At 35.1% G+C, this 21,292-nt stretch overlaps 1 protein-coding gene across 4 annotated transcripts in view; it reads right to left on the reverse strand.

Moving 5' to 3' along the window:
- HMCN1 (hemicentin 1) overlaps window positions 1-21,292 on the reverse strand; it is a 458,239-nt gene that overhangs the window by 51,016 nt on the left and 385,931 nt on the right. For all 4 annotated transcript variants that reach the window (XM_072830872.1, XM_072830871.1, XM_072830875.1 and 1 more), the window contains 13 exons: window positions 20,542-20,686; window positions 19,617-19,744; window positions 19,160-19,316; window positions 17,483-17,604; window positions 17,156-17,320; window positions 15,485-15,592; window positions 14,915-15,052; window positions 14,656-14,790; window positions 10,122-10,391; window positions 7,524-7,714; window positions 3,951-4,164; window positions 1,984-2,118; window positions 1,172-1,362 (listed from right to left, as the gene is read on the reverse strand). In XM_072830872.1, coding sequence (XP_072686973.1) covers window positions 1,172-1,362; window positions 1,984-2,118; window positions 3,951-4,164; window positions 7,524-7,714; window positions 10,122-10,391; window positions 14,656-14,790; window positions 14,915-15,052; window positions 15,485-15,592; window positions 17,156-17,320; window positions 17,483-17,604; window positions 19,160-19,316; window positions 19,617-19,744; window positions 20,542-20,686 — 2,099 coding nt within the window. The remainder of the gene's footprint in view (window positions 1-1,171; window positions 1,363-1,983; window positions 2,119-3,950; window positions 4,165-7,523; window positions 7,715-10,121; window positions 10,392-14,655; window positions 14,791-14,914; window positions 15,053-15,484; window positions 15,593-17,155; window positions 17,321-17,482; window positions 17,605-19,159; window positions 19,317-19,616; window positions 19,745-20,541; window positions 20,687-21,292) is intronic.

Consider the following 21,292-nt stretch of genomic DNA (forward strand, 5'->3'; position numbering starts at 1 on the left):
GGATTACTAAAAAAATTAAGAGGGGTCTCTAGGGAGTGTGCACTTCAGGTGAGAAAGTGAAAAACTAACTTAATGATGAATCACAGAATATAAGTCACATTTATATGTATACATATTTATACATATGTGGTATAAAAATAATATATGAGTTTAGATTTGATGACTAATTAGAGTCACAGATTTTGCTAAAAGTCTGGTGAATATGAGAATTTGTTAATAAAAACATTAAGTCAATAAAGGAGAACTGAACTGCAGGAAGTAGAGCAGGGTGGGAGAAGGAAGACAGATGTTTGATTGGGGGTGTCAATGTATTACCCAGATAGAAATTTTCAATAAGAAACTGTAAATGGAACTTGGAAGAGTTTCAGAGTTGGAGGTAAATATTTAAGAATCCGAAATTTTATGGTGAAAAAAATTAGTATTAACATTAGTGGTATTAGAAGAAGTACCAAGGACTTTAGAAGTAGTAAAACTTGTGTAGAGGAAAGGGAGAAGGTGGTAATGAAGAAATCTAAATTTCACTAGTGTTGTAGCAGTTAAAGATAGAAATCATTGCAAAATTGAAAGGACAAGGAACAACATCCAATGCTGAAATAAAACCCAGGAGAAAGACTAAGAGTGGTTCATTGGATCAGGTGATTAAATATTATATTTTAATTATTATTTCAATTAATTCAACAATGCATTAAAAATTATCCATCTGTAGTCTAGTTGAGAAATTTTTAGATAAAATATCTCATTCACTTGACTCCAAAATTAGAATAACTTAAAGCAACACTCATTTTCTGAATTGCTGAAGCTTTTGGAAAGCCTTATTAGGGTTATCAGCTCAGTGATGAAACCTAACCTTATAATTTATCTGTAACTGTGTTTATAATTCTTTAATTTCTTTGATCTAATACAGATTTGAGGAAGTTATCTAATGATGCTAAATAATAATAGGATCAATCATTGGGAACAAAGCAGCAACATTATTTTGTTGCTTGTGTTTCTTTGAAAAAGCTAAAAATAATCAGTTTGAACACTGTGTCAGTTGTTTATAAAAACCCATTGATTCAGATTTTATGATTTAATTAGAAATGCAACAGAAACTTTTCCCATTCATGGCACCTATAGAGAGGCATTAATTGTGGCAATTAAAGTGCCCACCAAAAATTTCAGTGTAACTTACTACAGTGCCATAAATGGCCAGGGAACCATTGACCAGTTGACGGATTCTGTGGTTAATTTCAATATCCATCCCCTTTCTGCTCCATTGAATGGTTGGGGCAGGATCTCCTTTCACCTCACAATTCAAGATTGCATTACCACCAAGTGGTTCAATCCAGTTAGAAGGGTAATCACCTTTGAAGACTGGAGGTTCTGGGAAATAACAATGGATAATTATAAGTAAAAGGAAGCTCTGATAATTTCCTTGTGATTTTGACCTATTTAGAAAGATAATTTTAGTGAGGAAGGGAAAAGCCACTTTTGAACCCCATGGATTTTCAGAATCAACTGCTCATGCTAATCAACCAGATAATTTGGTTAGGGATCCCTGGGTGGCGCAGCGGTTTGGCGCCTGCCTTTGGCCCAGGGCGCGATCCTGGAGACCCGGGATCGAATCCCACGTCGGGCTCCCAGTGCATGGAGCCTGCTTCTCCCTCTGCCTATGTCTCTGCCTCTCTCTCTCTCTCACTGTGTGCCTATCATAAATAAATAAAATTTAAAAAAAAATGAAAAAAAATAAAAAAAAATCAACCAGATAATTTGGTTAGTTTCAATAATCTAAGCAGATGATTCTGTTTTGTACCAAATGATTTCTTTGCTTACCTTTTTTTGAGTTGACTGTTGATAATTTTTTATCTTATGAATTTGCGCATCTGTGAAACAGGACTAGATGGATTAATAAACTGAAGTTATAGTGTATAACTACATAATAAGGAAGCAAAATGCAAACTATTCATTATGAATAAATGATAAAGATAGAGCATGTTTACCTACCTTTCACATAAACAAATCCAATTGCCTTCACAAAACCAACGCTGTTCTCTGCAGTGCACACATAAGTACCTGAATCCTCTTTTGACACTCTTTCAATAACAAGTTCACTGTGTCCATTAACACTGTCAAAGTGGGCTGAAAGAAACAAGTCAGGAAACGACACAAATGCCTCTCAGTAACTTAGGAAAATAATCACAACAGCTCAATATTTTGCAGGTTGGATTTATGAGTTGGTCAGCAGCTAAACTAGAGATCTCATCATGACATTGGAGAAGAGAGCCTTTTTCACAGATTTCTTCCCCTAAGCTATTTGCTGTCTCTAGAGACTTGTTTGAAGAATGAAAAACAGCAGAAGGAACAGGAAAAGAAGATGAAAACAAACATCTTTTAAAATTATTTTAGATTTAAAGTACACCTTTCATCTCAAAGTGTTGCCTAAATCTGGCTCGTGGTCTCTCTGGGTTTCAAAAATCTTTCATTCAGACATCTGACATTTTCCATTTCATTTATTTCACCACCACAATTTACCTCAAAAACATAAAAACCTTTTCAGTTGTAATTCAACTGACTTGGCAGGTCAGAGGGGAAATCATGAAAACATATGCTAGCTAGGTAATAATGACAACATGATTAAATTTGTAATAATTTAACTTCTCCATAAATGGTGATGATATAAATATTTATAAAGGTAGTTATAATATTTGGAATAGAATTTAAGGTAAACATGCTAATCCTCAAGCAACTTATACTCAATAAGATTCTGATTAGATCAGCAAACACCTAATTATGTTAGGTATTTTTACTTTGCTTGCTTTCCTCCATTTGAATTATTTCAAAAGATTTCATAGTGTTGAATATTAAGTGCAAAATCAAGCTTTAAAAATTTAAATAGCTGAATTAGTTATTACACCATCAGAAAACAGTACTGATTAGATTTTTTTAGACTTTATTTTTCCTTACTGAGGTATAATATTAATATTAAGGTAATACAGTTGATGAATTTCAGTCATTAATATAGATCTTTATAATAGAAAGATTTAAGCTTATTCTTTTCTAGGGAAGACATATTTATTAAATGCTAATAGTGCAGTATTTCAGAATTCAATTTTGGGATATGACAACTTATTAACTGATAACATATTTGTGCTAATAACAAAGTCTAACAAATAAAGAGATACTTGTTCTCCCAGAAATGAGTGCTTCTGGGTTCCAGGCATTACTTCAATATGTAGTACACACAGTGACTAAAATGTTTCTCTATAATTGATTTACATTATAAGAGAGGTTAATAGATATGAGTTAATTCATACAGTGAGAAGCAGAGCTCTCCTCTGTAAAATTAGGTGAATCTTTAGGACTCCAACAGTAGTCACTTTAATCTAGTTATTAGTGATAAAGGAGGTCCATGGAGGAGATGTTTACGTAACTGTGCATACAATATCATCTTCTCCTGGGAGAGGGAGATTATTTTTTGGTAAAAAAGTCTACTAATATCATATCATATGTGGTCCTGTGATTAACTTACTCTTCAAAAGAATGAAAAAAAAAAAGAACATATATAGTGGGCATAGGGTAAAATCTAGGCAAAGGTACATATTTTACAGAACTTAAAGTAATCAACTTCATGCAACTTCACTTTTCTTCTTTTTTTTTTTTTTAGATTTTATTTATTTGAGAGAGAGAGAGAGAGAGAGCAAGGGGAAGGGCAGAAGAGGAGGGAGAAGAAGAGAGAGAATATCTTAAGCCAACTCCCTGCTGGGTGTGGAGTCTGATACAGGGCTTGATCCCACAACCCTAAGATCATGACCTAAGCTAAAACCAAGAGTCCGACACTCAACTGACTGAGCCACCTAGATGCTCCATCTCTTCATGTGACTTTTCAAACAATTCCCAGAGCTAAAGGAAATGGAGATTGGTTTAGAGTTCTTTATGGGTATATTTATTTACGTAAGAATTAAATTACCAACCTGGGATAATATTGTTATTGAAGGTCCATGTTAACTTGGGCAATGGAATCCCAGTGGCTTTACAACTTAATCGTAGCTGTTCTCCTTTATTTAATGACACATCTCCAGGAAGTTCAGTAAAAGTGGGGAGAACATGTACGGTCAGGCTGACCATGTGTGTATCTTCACCTGCAGCATTGTTAGCAACACAGGTATAGGTGCCAGCATCCTCCAGCTTAAATAAAAAAAAGAAATCATAATATTTAAAATTACATAATCTTACATCATATTACACAAAATACATAAAGTTGCATAGCTTAGTTCCCAAAGGAGCATTCTTATTTAAAGACAGTTTAAATTTCCATCTTTTAGTCTGAACCATTTGGCTAGCTTTTGCAATAACATAATTTAAAATGTATAGGAATTGAAACAAAAGCCCTACAGAACTATAGCATTTTATAGTAATAAGATCTCAGAAAACAAAAAACTTTACAAAAGTCCTAAAGTTTATTAAACATCAAGTGTACTGCAGCTCTGCAATATACAGATAAAGAACAAATCATTTCAAAGGTTGGTAGCATCTTGACAGCATAGCTGGCTCTCTTGGAAATGTGGCACCAAAGACCACCAAAATTATCAAAGGAAATGGGAAAGGGTGTGGGTATTACTACCTGCAGTTCTGAAGTTTCACTTGCTAAATGCAATCGCCAGTCTTGGCACTCATCTCATTAGATGTACAGGCATGGCAGCATTTGACACCCCCCTGTCTCTTTGAAACCATGTCTTCCCTTGGCTTGCAGGCTACCCCTTTTCCTAGTTTCCTTCTTACCTCACTGGTTGCTCCATTTCCATCTCTTTTTTCTGGCTTCCCTTCAACATTAACGTCTTGATGTTGGCATGCAAGAGGGTTAGTGATGTCATCGAGTCTCGTGACTTTAAATATTATCTATATGCCGATGCATACCAGTATCTGCAGCCCAGATCTTTCTTCCAAACTCTAATTACACTGAACTTCCCATTTCACCTCTTGCTTGTATGCCCCAAAGACATCTTGAACTCATGTCCAAAACTGAACCCCCAATTTCCCTTTCAGCATTCCTGTTTTGTTTAATCTGTGGCCTTTACCATCTGAGTTGATTGGCTATTTTGTCCTTCCAGTTGTTAATCTCTTTTGTCTCAGGCATCTAAGTCATCTGTACTCTCTTCTTTTTCACACTCTAGGGGCAATCTAGCTAGGAAATGCAGAATCCAGCCACTTCCCATCCCTAATCTCTCCTCGAACTCCAAACCATCTTCCCAACAGGTCTTTCTGCTTCTACTTTTGCCTCTGCTCATTTTAATAGTCAACGTAGTATTGCAAAAATGTAAGGCAGATAACACTGCTCCCAGGCTCAAAACCTGCAAAGGATTCTGATTTTATTCAGAGTAAAGAGCAAAATTGTTATAATCTACAAGACACTGCATGATTTGGCCTCCATTTTTCTCTCACTTTTCTCTCTTTTGTTCTTTTTTTTCTTTGCTTTTACTGGTCTCCTCTTCCTCCAATGTATTAGGTGTGTTCCCACCTTAAGTTCTTTCCTCTAGATATCTGAGAGAGGAACATCCCAGTTTTACCTGCCTGGTATGGTCTTCCCCCATATATTTGCTTGGCTAACTCCCTTCCTTTAAGTTTTACTCAAATGTTCCCTTTTCAAAGGAGATTTACCTTGACTATCTTATTAAAAAATGTAACCGGTATCCCTCCAAATCAGATCCCCTTTACCGTTTTTTTTTAAAAATTTTTCATACCACTTATTTTCTTCTGACTTGTTGTATACATTGTTTATTATTATTGTTGTTGTTGTTATTATTATATTGTCTATCTCCCTCCTCTAGAAATAAACTGCATGAAGGCATGGATCTTTGAGTCTTTTGTTCCCTTATGTGTTACTAGTGCATAAAACAGTGCTGGACACACGGAAGGTATTCAATAAATATTTGTTGAATTAATGATTGAATGCTTCTAAGTGCATTAAGTCCCACCACAGGCTTTTCCTTCTCTTTTAAAAGTTTAAGAATATATTTTTTTTTGCATTGAAACATTAAAAGAATTGATTGGAAATCCAGCATAAAAATTGCAAACACTAGTAGTAGATATAATCTAAACTTAGTTGGTTGCTTACTTTTTTTTTTTTTAAAGGGCAAACAGGAATAAATCACATTCTCTGCAAAAGTCTCCCCACCTCCGTATCACTCAGGGTTCTTAAATTCTCAGGTTATGACAATTTAAGCTTAACATCAAGGATTTTATGAAAGTGAAGGACTTAAGAAATCTGGATTGTACATACTATTCACACATAGATTTCTACTTATTACTTGTGTCTTTCATGTGATATTTATAACCTACTTTATTGTTATTTTTTAAAAACACATCAGAGTCATTGTTGCACTAAAAGTCTAACTTTTCTTTCTCATTTAATTCTTTCAGGTCTATAAGTGTAACTGAGGGCCCAAATTCAACATTCCTGAGCCTGGGGGTCATCCCACTAAAGATATTTACTAGCTTAAACAAATTTATCCTTATTTTATCAATTCTAAAATTCATATTTTAAACTTTTAATATCCCTGAAACTGGAATACAACTTAGAAACTGACAATCTTCTCTAGTTTACTTAACTATATTTTTTTCTTTCTTAGAGGTACATAAAATAATGGCACATTTTACAACCAATGGAAAGTTAGATTTGAATAAATACAATTTTTGCTGGCACTTGTGGTTGAGTTAGGGCCTACTCACACAGCCTATTACTAGGGTTATTGACCTGATAATCCCAGGAGTCTGGCTAATGGCTGAAATTATACTATAAAGTGAATGTAATCAATTTTACTCTTTAACTTTTTCCAATTTAATTCCACAAAGATTTTGTAATGAAGTTTTGGTATTTTGAAGGGCAATGAATAGGAATAACATCTACACAAAAGCTCTGAAAGTGATTCACATTTTAATAATGTTTCTTATTTGGTGCCAAGCACACAAAACACAGTAAATTTTTAAAAAAGTCATGTAGTATGCATACAGATTCTTCCTCAAGTGGGCTACCACTGGAAAACTGAGATGCTTCTGATAGCTACTATTCTGTAGACTGCATAAGTACCACCGGAGAATATTCAAAAACCTTAGCTTGGATATATCTCTAAGACTTCAGTTTCCTTGTCAATAATTAGAAAAGGTCATTCAAAATCCTGAAAAGAATACAAAAACTGCTCTTCATATTTGCTTAATAACACATCAAACATTCTTGTATCTCCACTCTTCTAATCATCCCCATACATGGTTACAAGCATGCAACAGAGGCACTTAGAATTTTTCCTGATAAACAGATTTCCACAAAAATAAAATAATTTTAGAAGGAGGCCATTTTATGAGTTCCTACTATCTGTTAAATATTATTCTTAGATCTGGGCCATAAAGCAAAACGTGTAAAATTCATTTTTTGGCCTGAATTTGTAAGAGTATTTTTCTTTCATTATTAAAGAATATATTTCCAGGCTAAGTTACTAAAAGTAAAAAGGTAAATTACTACCAATCTTGCTTAACATAGCTATTCAACTTACCACAACATTTTCCAGAATAAGTTCTCCATAGGGTTCAATAGTATATTTTCCTAACAAGTTGGCTAAAAGAACATTGTCTTTTTTCCAGTTAATTACTGGTGTGGGGATTCCATCAGCCATGCATGGAAGAAGAGCTTGTGAATTCTCACTGACCGTGTAGTGTACATCTGTACTTTGAATTCTAGGAGGCACTAAGAAAAGTTTCAAAAAAATAGTCATTCAGGATGTTGAGTTCAATAATATCCTTATTCACACTGAAAACTGACACAAAGACTCTTTTGAGGATAATTTTGCTGGAAACAGCATAAAATAAAAATGTATTAAGATACTGATCTGTATTACATGAAAGATGCCTATAGCAAGAACTCTACTGGATTTGGACTTGCTGAATACATTTACAATCAGTTTCTAAACAAATGACATAGAACTAGATTAGAAATCTTCAGATTTTATTTGGATTCCTCACTTTCTTTTGCTTAAGTTTCTTATACTTCTTGCAGTGAGGTAAAACAGACAAACTTAGAACAAAATCCAAAAATGTTTTATGGTTGTACAATCACTGGATTTGTATCACAGACCTATTATGAGAACAAACTAATAAAAGTCACCAGTTTACACACTGTGAAATACACACCCCAAATTGAATATCACAAAATGCTATGGAAAAAAATTTATTGTAGTATTTCATGTGTTATAACAAATGCAAGTAAAACCAAGGCAAGACATTTATTCAACTTTCTTTATACTGCCACAGAGGAAGTTTTTAGTAATTTCAGAACTCTCTACAAATACTTCCTATGCCTCAAATTTTTTTGGATCAGAATTCAGGCAATAGAGAAAGATCAACTATTTTAGTAGTGGATTTGGAACTAAACTACTTACTTCTAAATAAAGGGCTTGAAAGGGTTAAGAATACTTTGCTCAAAAAGTAAAAAATACACTTCCCTCCAAAAACTATGACTTTTGGAATTATTCAAACATATCAGTGAGAAACAGATCAATTTTGATGACATTTTGAAAAGTGACAGGACAAAAGTAACGTTCAGCAAAAATTATTTTTTTGATTATATGAGTAAGTAAATCTTATATGAATGATTATACACACAAACACAGATAATAGGGAAAATACAAAAATCTATTTTGCTGAATGGCATGTTGTAAATATTTGATACATTTTACATTAATTTATACTGTATTTTTATCACCTCCTTTAACTGTGGGGTTAATATTTCAATTTTACTAGTGGTGACAAAGTTGTAAAATTTGTACATTTACTTCATTCTTTTTCAAAATGAAAAATTTAAGTTTATGGTTTTAGATTTGATTTTAACTGTGGCCCACACACCACACATTTTGATATATGTAGTGTCCTTATTTTTATTCTTTCTTAAATAGTATGAAAATGAAACATATTCTTTGACCTACTTGCTAACTAAAATGGTATTTTTAACTTTACCTGGGGTTGAGGTTTTGGTATTTAAAGTTTATTACATGTTTCTAGCTTTATTGCATTGTGGGCAGGAAATGTGGCCTTATTTTTAAATCATATTAATAATTGCTTTGTTGATGCTTTGTTGCTTAGTAGATGGCCAATTTTGGTAAATTTCTACAAATTTGAGAAAGAGTTTTATTTATTTGAAGCTAAAGAACTGATATGTATTGATTAGTTCAATTATATGAATTGCAAGGAGGTATAACCAGGAAAAGTATTTTAAAAAACCATAAATGGTGATTTAAAATTTGGGCCATTATTTATTTATTTAATTAAAAGTGTGTTTGCTTGAAATCATCACTTTATGAAGTTGTAGGAAATTCAAACACACCTGGAAGATAAAAAACAGCTTTCACAAATTTTTTAAAAAAGGAAGAAGCAGAGACCCATCATTACCAGAGTTACCTCTGAAAAGAGTAGTTGGAAAGAGTTTAATTTACTTATTGTGTCCTCACACCAATAATAATAGGTATTTATCTTTACTCTTAAAATATACATTAACAACTAAAATATTTCAATGCTGATCCTTAGATATTTTGTTAGTTGTCGGAATACAAAGAAAAAAAGTTTTTTCCATTACAAAACTATACTTGTAAATATTTTGCTACCTTAAAATAATGAATAGATTTCTAACTCTCATTAGGTTCATACTGTATTTATAATGCTGCTCATATGGAGATTGGTTTTGAGTGAAGATCATTTGCAACTTGAGCAGTGAGCAGAATAGTCACAAAGCACAAATGGATCCCATAAATGGGATCCCATAAATGGGATCTATAGCCAAAGTATAAATACTAATAGAGGGATTATTGGCAACACATGAATTATTTTGGCTCACTTAATATTTTTCTCACACACACATAATCATATCCTTTCTTTCACTCACACAAATAATCAGAGCCTTCCATTACAAGCAACAATAAGGGTAAGTATACCTACACGCGCCACACACACACACACACACACACACACACACACACACACACACACCACTTTGGATTGCTGGTTTTACATGGCTTTGACTTTCATCATATGTTTTCTTGGTGGTCTTTCCTCTTTGCCATGGAAATGTAGCCAACTGAAATAATTAATGTTAAATAACTTACCATGGACAGTGAGCTTGGTGCTCATGCTGCTTGATCCTGCCACATTCGCTGCCATGCACGTATACTGGCCAGCATCACCAGGCTGAGCGAATGCTATTTGCAGAGCCCCAGAGCTGAGGATGCGCTGGCGGATTGATTCCACAATTGCATGCCCATCTTTATGCCAGGTAATGTCAGGTGCTGGGAGGCCATCTGCCTCACATGGTAAGGAGATGGGCTTATCCACAGCAGTGATATATTCTTTTGGATGGGGGCTAATGACTGGAGGAACTGAAAAATACGAAGTTTAAACATCACCTACAAAGCATAAATGTACCAATGTACCATATACACAGTACAGTGGTACTTCAGCAAAGTGAAGTAATGCTAAAAAGAAACAAAATCCTGACTTTACCATATTATCACCAAAGGATTACTACACTTTGTTTTCATTGGAAAAGAACATTCTTTTTTTTTAATATTTAAAAAGATTTTATTTATTTATGAGAGAGACAGAAAGAGAGAGAGAGAGAGGCAGAGACCTAGGCAGAGGGAGAAGCAGGCTTCATGGAAGGAGCCTGATGTGGGACTCGATCCCAGATCCTGGGATCACGCCCTGAGCCAAAGGCATACAGTCAACCGCTGAGCCACCCAGGGGTCCCAGAAAAGAACATTCTTTGAGCCATTTTCGGAAAATTATTCTCTGCATAGTTAACAAATGTAAATGATCATCAATTTTAAATGAGGACATAAATGTATATTCCTGAGGCACTGCATGCCTAGAAAATTTAGATGGTGCCAACAGAGGCATTTTCTTTAAGGTACTGTATTATGTGATTGACTTCAGCTACTTAAACTTTCAGAAAGTCCCTTTCATAGTTTGGAAATTATTCAACTGCTCAGACATACTTTTACTCAAGCGTTTCCTATAGTGCTTAGTGTTTCCAATACAGTGGCCATATTTAACAACGTATTGTTTTAGTGACTGAAAAAATACGTGAATAGATCATGGAAAAGAATTATATATATAAAATGCTTCCCACTTCTTCCAAAAGCTGTGGAAGGGCTTATGATAAAGGTGTTCTCTTCCTAATGTTTCTGGTAGGTTGATTACCTCTTAGGTATTGGATATTTTACTGAGATTTAAAGAAATATTAAATGATTATGAGGGAACAAACATAAGTAAGGAACAACTGACCGCAAGCACATCTGAAAGAAAGGAGAGGATGATCCATCCGTGTCAATGCAAGTCCCGAGACAGTGACAAGGTACAGAGGACAACAGTGACAGTAAAAATATCCCTTTAAGCACGTGCAGGCAAAACCCACCAAAAAACTACCACCCATTCAAGAAAGCTTAAGAGAGGAACAAGGCAAACAATATTCATTGTTACCACATACTGACTCAGAAATGGAATCAGAAGTGAGATCCCTGAGAGCTCCACTGATCCAAATAATGCCTGTGCATAGTAAGTCCTGGGGACCTAGACTATCTGTCATGTCTACAGAGCATATGGAGAAATGGTCAATAACATGGAGATATAATTTTATTTTATTTATTTATTTTTAAAGAGTTTATGCATTTATTTGAGGAACAGAAAGGGAGAGAGCAAAAAGAGGGAGAAACAGGCTCCCCCACTCAGCATGGGGCTCCATCCCAGGACCCTGAACTGAAGTCAAATGCTTAACTGACTGAGCCACTCAGGAACCCTGAGACAAGATTTTATTTTATTTTTAAAAGATTTTATTTATTTATTCATGAGACACACACACACACACACACACACACACACACACACACACACAGAGGTAGAGACACAGGCAGAGGGAAGAGAAGCAGGCTCCAATGCAGGGAGCCCGGCGCAAGACTCGAACCCAGGAATCCAGGATCATGCTCTGAGCCAAAGGCAGATGTTCAACTGCTGAGCCACCCAGGCGTCCCAAGATTTTAAAATACACTAACAGTGCTGAGTAAAATAAAATCACTCAGTTGTGAAAAAATATGAATAACCATGTTAAAATTACTTGTATCAGCCAACATCATTTGCTTCGGTTTGTGCTTTCCATTACATATATGGTATCTGCAAGGAGGGAGATTTGGTTCAGAATTTTCATACCTCTAAAGCATGAGGTTATCTCTGGGTGTTTTTGAAATGTTGAAATGCTATTAATCATTTAATGTGTTTCTTTGTCCCATAATTGCTCATGTCAATGATTTTAATCAATTGTTGAAGGAAAAACCCCTCCTATATGTAATTGTTCTTTCCATGACTTCCATGTTGCCAAGGCCAATGAATATTTATGGGTCCTTATCTAACTGACCTCTCACCGGCATTAAACAAATTGTCCACTCCCTTTTTCTTGAAACACTCTCCTCTCCTAGCCTTCATCTGGCTTTCCTCTAACATCTCTGCCGGCTCCTTTGTATTTCAGCATCCTCTCTTTTCTCAGACTTTTAAACAATGCAGAGTTCTGGGTCTTTGTCCTTAGCTTTTTTTTTCTGTCCAAATTCTGACCCAGTCTTGTGGACTGAAATACACTGATAACTTCCAAATTTATATCTTACACTATACTTCTCCCTTGAGCTCTGAATCCATCAATAGTCAACTCAATTTGATATCTCCACTAGGATTTCTAATATGTTCCCATATCTCATAGGATCTATCAGAAATCATGTTTTCCTTCCTCCAAAGCCAGTTCCTCCCCTTGCGTTCCCCCATGGCACTATTACCTACTCATTAGCTCAAGCCCAAAGCCCAGGAAACATCATTAATTCCTCTCTTTTCCTGACCTCCCAAATCTGATTCATCAGTCATCCTGGCAGTTACACCTCCAGAAGTATCTTAAATCCATCACGTTTTTTTTTTCCATTTACCCCTGCAACTTACACAGCCACTCTCACTCCTAGCCAGGCTGTAGCATCTTGCCAAGAGGACCTGAATAATTCCTCCAGCTCTAGTCTTGCCCCTTCTCTAAACCAACACCTACAGAGCAGCAAAAGAGATCTTCCTAAACCCAAATAAGCATCTTGGTTGAACCCTTAAAGGGCTTCCCACTGCATAGAGAAGAAAATATAACCTTTGTGTGGTCCTTCTGACCCTCCATGCATTGATCCACCTTCTTTTCTGACTTTCTTCACATTTTGCCAACCTTCTCCTTTTCCACCACTCTCTACCACACTGGCATGCTTCTTTTCTTACTCTTTCCTGTCGTGGGGTCATGGCTCATGATGTCCTCTCTCCGTTGGATAGTCTGCCACCTTTGTATGGCTCATCCTAGCTCAGCATTCAGGTCTCAGCCTAAATGGTACCCTTTCAGAGAAGTCATCTCTTTCCCCTTCCCCTTCCCCTTCTCCTTCTCCTCCTCCACCTCCTTCTAAATGGTACCCTTCAGAGAAGCCGTCTTTGTTTTCCTCTTCTTCTTCTCCTTCTTTTTAATTGTTGTATTTATTTACTCATGAGAGATACACAGAGGGAGGCAGAGACATAGGCAGAGGGAGAAGCAGGCTTCCTGCAGGGAGCCTGATGTGGGACTCGATCCCTGGACCCCAGGATCATGACCTGAGCCAAAGGCAGATGCTCAACCATTGAGTCACCTAGGTGTCCCAGAAGCCTACTTCTTAAAGCCTACTTTAACCACTAATGTAAAGTGGTCCCCACATTTCCCCCATTATTCTCCATCTCAGCCTTTTTTTTCCTGCTTAGCATGTGTCAGAATTTGGAATTATTTAATTTATTTGGTAATTTAGTTTTTTTCCTTCTGGATACCATAAGGGAAGGATCATGTCTGTAATGTTCAATGTATTTCCACTTATTATTCCAATAAATATTTGTTGAGAAAATGTTAAAAATATAAAGAAACTAGATTTATAACGTGCAGTTAAGTAAGCCTTACCTTAGTAATTTACCATAGGAAAATCACACTATAAGGAAATTCAACATCAGCTAATGGAAATTCAGAAACTCAGAACCTACTTCCAGGTCACTTTTTCATTCACAAAAACAATGCACGCAAGATATCAATATTATGTCAAGAAAATAATAGTCAAATATGAAAAGACCTTCCTTTATCTACAGAATAATTTTTCCCATCAAGTTTGTTAACTACTACATTTTCTTTGTTTTATGATTTTTTATTTATGATTTTTAAAAATGTATGATTTGTTTTTTAAGTTGACATTACAATCTAGTGTGTCATATTGTATCCAATGTGGTATTATAAAGATGATGTTTTAAAAATTGCCTTAAAAAATAAAATAAAATAAAAATAAAAATAAAAATTGCCTTAAATATGTACTACAATGAAACAGCACCATATGAAGTTCATAGAAATCCAAAATAAAACGAGATGCCTCAGTTTTCTTATTTAAACAATGAACAACCCCCCCCAAACATTACATTTTCTTCTTCATAAGGGTAATAGGAAAACACGTTATATAATGTAAACTAAGAATGTTGAGAACTATGGCAGCATTGTTATTTTAGATAGATGAATTTTGATATACATTGTCATGAGCATCTTTGCAATGAAGACATAGAAATTTATTATTTAGGTACCTTGAACATTTAATTTGATTTTGCCTAAGGCTGTGCCAGCTGGATTCTGAGCCACACACATGTAAGTGCCAGCATCTTCTCTGACAGCTCTGGAGATCTGCAAGCCACCATTAGGAAGAACTGTATGACTTTTGCCTACATCAGTTATGAAAGCACAGTGAGAAGAATTTTTATTAAAAGCTTTCATTAAAAAAATCATACTGACTTATGAATCATAAAACACTGATTTGCTGTAATTTTCTTGATAGAAACAGTGTACCTGAAGTGATAACATTGATGCCTTCTTTTTGCCAAGTAATGAAAGGACTCGGTGTCCCTGTTGCTTCACAAGGTAATAAAATGGGATTGTTTACAATGACGTCTAGCTCACTTGGCTGAGGCTGAATGACTGGAGGCTCTATAAGAACCAACAGAAAAAGCAATGGCAGAAAAAGCAAAGTTAGCGGCAGAAATGTCTAAAAGTAGCCATGAAGTTAAACAGGCCCAGATTTGTATTTCCAAATTGTTAGTGATCTGATTGTCCAAGGGAAAAGAGAATATTGGCCATATTACATATTTTGAGTCTTGCTACTGTAGGAAGTTTCCATTAGAAGAACCCCATTAGAAGACTAGAAGCAACAACAGATTATAGAAGTTCAAGAAAAAAAAATAATTTAGGGATTGTTTTGTGTGATTTTTCATTTTTTTTATTGGATAATACCTATTAGTCTTTCATATCCCCAAGATATTATATTACTGTGGTTCGTAGCTCTAGACAGTACATTCTTTCAAGAATAAACATAACTTGAAGAAAAAACAAACTTTTAATGAATTAAGTAACCTTTCATACCCTGGACATAAAGGGTCACATGTCGATGTGCAGAACCAGCTGCATTCCTGGCGATACACGTATATCTTCCAGCATGGTTTAACTGAGTCGCAAATATTTCAATTGCTCCTAAAAAGGAAAAAAGTTTTATGCACAGTGTGTCCATTTTTCTGCAACCATTTTTCTGGTTCGATAAACGAGGTCTCTCTGATTTTGTTTTTTCATCCTCATAGCACAGTGGTGCTTGGCTTATACTCATACTTGTACACCCTGAAGGGCCTAACACAGTGCCTTTTAATCATTATTAATAGCTTTCTTTAGGCAAAATTTACGTGCCATAAGATTCACCCACTTAAATGTACAATTTAATAATTTTTAGTATATTTATAGAGTTGTGCAACTATCACAATCTAATCTTGAGAACATTTCTATTATCCCTTTAAAAAGAAATCTATTCCATTTATAGTCACTTCTCATTCTCATCAGCCCTAGCCCCTCACAAACACTAATTTCTTCTTATTCTCCGTATATTTACATTTGCTGAACATTGCATGCAGATGCAATCATACAGATGTTCTTTGTGTTTGACTTCTTTCACCGTGAGCACAGGTTTTGAGTTTCGTCTGTTGTAGCATGTGCCAATATTTTTGTTCCATTTTATTGATAGAGAATTTGATTGTGTGGATTATCCACATTTTGTTTATTCTTTTATCTGTTGATGGACATTTGGATTGTTTACAGCAATATTGTGAATAATGCTGTATGAACATTTCCATACAAGTCTTCATGTGGACATATGTTTTCATTTTTCCGGTTAGATGCCTAGGAATGGAGCTGCTGGGTCACATGGTAACTCTTGTTTAATATTTTGAGAAAGTTCCAACCTGTTCTCTTAATACAATACCTTGTGCTGAAGGGTAATTTCTAGTTTATGCTTTTAATTGCTACCAATCAAAATCTATACACATTTTGAGACAGCCAAAATACTTGGCTTGGAAAACTAAGTTCTACCCTGTGAACAATCTTCCATTATTTCCCTTCTATCGAAAAAATAAACAAACTCCCTTAAAATAATATGCACAGATGCATAAAGCCCCAGGAGGATGTTAGTTACTACTTTAGTTTATCTTTAGTGTACTTTTCCAAGTGAACTACCTTTTTCATTTAGGTGAATTATTTTTTTCTCTTTCAATACATAAATTTTATAAATGATGGCTACTACCACTCTCAAAAATTATCCATCTTAGCACTTATCACCTAGCCTTACCTGCTCAGTTATAAAAACCTTGAGAACAAGAATCCTCCTAATTTTATATCCTCAGAAACTCAGTGGAGTATATAACTTATTTTAGGAATTATATGTTTGTTGAATGAATGGAGGTTCTTTTTGGCCAATGGAAAGAGTGTGGTTCACTCAAAGGCAACCAGTGAATTTGTGAAACCTCAAGGTTAGTAAATATGCACATAAAATTCCAGTGATCATGCTTATTACATTCCATTATCATTGCTTCCAGATTTTTTCCCTCTCCCTTAGTCTAGTTCCCCTTCCTACTCTAACTGTACTTTTTTTTCCAGATGTGTAGGTCTAGGAATGAAAATGTATTTTATTTTGGTGCAACAAAAGGCCAGGTAAGGCCATCCATTAATAATTAATCTAATCATAGATGTGTAATTACCTGAGCTTGGTCTTACCTGAGGAAAGAATTCTATAACCATCTCCCCTGGGAAGTAGTCTTATCCCATTTTTTGTCCAGTGAATTGAGGGAAATGGAACTCCTGAAGCAGTGCAGGTAATTATTGTTGGGGCATGTTTGGTTACTAGGAGGTCCGTAGGCTCATCAGCTATGGAAGGTGGAACTACAACAATAATAACAATAGTAAGAAAGTACACATTTCCAACCCTTTCAGATTTCCAAGCCTCATCATAGTAAATGGAGAAGGAAACTCTCCTGTGGATTAGTGGAATAATGAAATGTATCATTATAAGAGCTACCAATCTACATACTAAGCCAGTTGTACCTTGGACAGTGAGATCCACAGTCCTCTGATCCTCTCCGGCATCATTTGTCACGGTGCACTCATAGGTTGCAGTGTCATCCACAGAAGGTGAAATAATTACTAGTGAACCTGAAGAAAGGAGCCTAGAAGAAAGATTTCAAAGCAATGATGTATCATATATCAGTTTCCATAAATGTTGGCTCAATACGGTACCATATTCTGAATTGAGGAAAATGGAATTCTTTCCTTGTGTTAAAATAAGGAATCTTTCTGATAGTTCATGTGTCAGACTTTTTTTTTTTTAATATGGGCAATGGATTAATAGAGCTACAACTGAGATTTACAGGAAACAGCTGGGTAGAAGAATTGTTTGATGAGGGAATCTTGCGTTTTCTGATTGCTTATATCATGATCAACCTTGCTGTCTTAAAAGTGAAATACATATTGAAATGAGCATATTGATGATAGCCAGTGTTTACTGAGCATTGAATACATTCTGGCACCATCTCAACTGCTTCACATAAATGATCTCTAAATTTCAGAATAACTTTGCAGATCGGTATTTGATTATTTCCATTGACAGACAAATAATTACAAATCCATCTGTCCTACATATTGCCTTACTTCACATGTTTCCTTACGTGTATAAGTCTTTTCCCTAACTTTTAACCAATTCGAAACTAAAGTTATCTGGACACTTCAATTGTTCAAGAGATTTAGTAAATATACATATGTTATTCAAAGTAAATCTCAATAACTATTTCTTACTTCAAAGTGTGCACTAGTAGAACAAAAATGATTTAATTCAACGGGAATACATTTGACATGCTTTTTAATTCAATGGTAATGAACATTTTCTACATAATGTATACCTTCAAGTCATTAGACTCTCAGTACCCAAAGATTAAAATGTTGAGAAAGAGAGAGCAAAATCAGAATTTCAAGGGAAAAACTTCTAGTTTCCTATTTCCTGATGTATAAGAATTGATTATTGTCAAAGTACATTTACAAGAATATTTGTTTTTAGTATTTATGGCAATTCCTTTGACAAGATACCTGTTAACTTAATTGAGATACAAGAAATGATACTCATTTAAACATCAGAAATTCCTAGTGATTAAAAGGTTAGTTTTTAAAAAACATATGTTGTCATATTATGAACTACTGGAAGTAAAGCCAGAGGAATGCAAAAAATTAGAGGAAATGATGTTTTTCCTCCTCACACATGCTACCAAAATACCTAAGTTATTTCAAGGTTCAGAATTTCATTTTTATTCTACAGCTAAAGATGGTATTATTTTTACAAAGTATTCTTCCCTTATATCAAATATTTTCATTCTTTGTTTTTATAAAATTCCAAAAGGTGCTGAAAAAAATAAAGCAGAATAGGAATCTAACCTTGTATCTACAAGGTAGATATCTTGTATCTCTGACCATCAGCTTATCAACAGAAAAGTTGAAGCAATAATTCATAAAAAGCTTTTAGGTTGAGAAACTAATTCCACATTAGGAAAAATATATACTCTCTAGATACTAGCTAATTCTCCATACTTTATATATATATATATATATATATATATATATATATATATATATATACACACACACACACACACTGTCCCCACTGATAGGAAATAATTTTTTAAAAAATCATGTTTTTAAATAATAGGTAGGATTTTCAGTTAAATTATTCCTTACCTGTATGAATTCTGATTTTGATCCACATTAAGAAGATGCCCATTTTTCTTCCATTTGATCGATGGTTTTGGTATCCCAGCAGCCTCACAAGCCAGAGTAGTTTGAACATTTACTGTTACAGTTATGTTGGTAGGACCCAGAGCAATGGATGGAGGAACTAAAACAAAGTCAGCAAATAAGAGGGAAAGACATTCAGCAGATAGTATGCCATCTGTAATATTTCTGCCAGAGTGTAATTAATCACTGGTAACTTGCTCCGTAGTTGCAAACACAATAAGGCTCTGTGAATTTAGTGCTGTGATGCTGCTAGCCACAATGAGGAGAAACATGGGTCTTGACCATTTACAAGAGTGTGGTACCTTTACATTGCCCTGGAGATCTATATGATCTCACGGGTTTCAGCTATCAAAGGATATTTAACCCAAAGATTAGATGCTGTTCATACAAGTATATTTACCGTGGACCTGTAAATCTATTCGCCTGCGGTCTGTTCCAGCAGCATTGGTAGCCATACACAAATATCGCCCAGTATCTGTGACATGTGCTGACTGGATATGAAGGAATCCATTTTCCAAGATGGAGTATCTACAAGAAAGATCACAGGCAAAGTTCCTGGAATCAACCTTTTCTGATTATTTGCATTTTGACTGAAAGTATTTTTTTTTTAAGTTTTAAAACCAGAATTTTATTTTTTTATTATTTTATTTACATTCAATTAACATATAGTGTATCATTAGTTTCAGAAGTAGAGTGCAGTTATTCATCAGTTGCATATAACATCCAGTGCTCATTACATCATGTGCCTTCCTTAATGTCCATCCGCCAGTTACCCCATACGCCCACCTATTTCCTCTGACTGAAAGTATTTTTTTTTAAATTTTATTTATTTATGATAGGCACACAGTGAGGGAGAGAGAGAGGCAGAGACACAGGCAGAGGGAGAAGCAGGCTCCATGCACCGGGAGCCCGACGTGGGATTCGATCCCGGGTCTCCAGGATCACGCCCTGGGCCAAAGGCAGGCGCTAAACCGCTGCGCCACCCAGGGATCCCCTGACTGAAAGTATTTTTAAAAGACTTAGTTAAATCCATTTTTAGTCTTTTTCCTGTTTTAGAAATTTGCAATACCCTTGGTGGAAAAAAGGGGTATCCCACAAAGGTGCATAGCAGATAGACTTATGATCTTGGGTGAATTACAATCATTATGCTCTGGCTATGAGCCTTAGGATTATGCTTTAAAAATAGCATTAGTTTGGTTCTCATATTAAGATGAAGAAACTAATATTAAATGTAACAAGACTAAAATTATACACTGGAAAAAAAAGATTTAGGAATTTCTATTTCAGTTATTACAGTATTTTTCATCCTTTTCTAGAACTGTTACCTTGCATGACTTGCAGATAGAACAGCTCCATCCTTTCTCCACGTTATCCGTGGGGCTGGCACACCCTCAGCAAGGCATTCCAATACAGCTGACATATTTAAGTGAATGACAACACTCTGGGGGCCACTCTTTATGTTTGGAGGAACTGCACAAGAGATGCATGTGGAAAACTTCATTCATATTAACAACATAGCCTGAGCTAAGACTCTGAAGAGGTAATAACAAGGTTAGCTTTGAGTCAACTGTGTAGCTTTGCCTACAGCTAATTCAGGTTAGTATAAACAGAATTGGGGTTTAATTCCTAAGGTCTTATTCAAGATCCTTAGTGTTTAAAAATAAAGCACAGGTGGGGGGAAGGAGGTTTTAAATCCTTGATATGGTGTGTGAAATTTGGCTTTGTAGGAGAGACGCTTGAATAAAAATCAGCTCTGGTCTGATGCAAATTAAAGATGATATTTCTTATTTCTCTTTGGCCAAATAATGGTCTGAGAATGTTAACACTGGAACAACTTCACTTTAAATAAAGAACAGAAAGCGGGCTGTTCTAATGAAAAGCACATCTGTGATTAATCATGCAAGTCTCAGAGCATGTATTTTATTAAGCATTGAGTTCATATGGGAATAGAAAACTTGAATTTTAATTTTAGTATTAGAGATATTAGTTGTGCGGGTCGCCCAATATCCTGTAAAGTTTCATATATTAAAAAACCAAAGAGACTGTTTTGGGGAAAAGACTGTATTATCTTTCCAA

Source organism: Canis lupus, chromosome 6, assembly GCF_048164855.1.
Source record: "Canis lupus baileyi chromosome 6, mCanLup2.hap1, whole genome shotgun sequence".
Taxonomy (NCBI): Eukaryota; Metazoa; Chordata; class Mammalia; order Carnivora; family Canidae; genus Canis; species Canis lupus.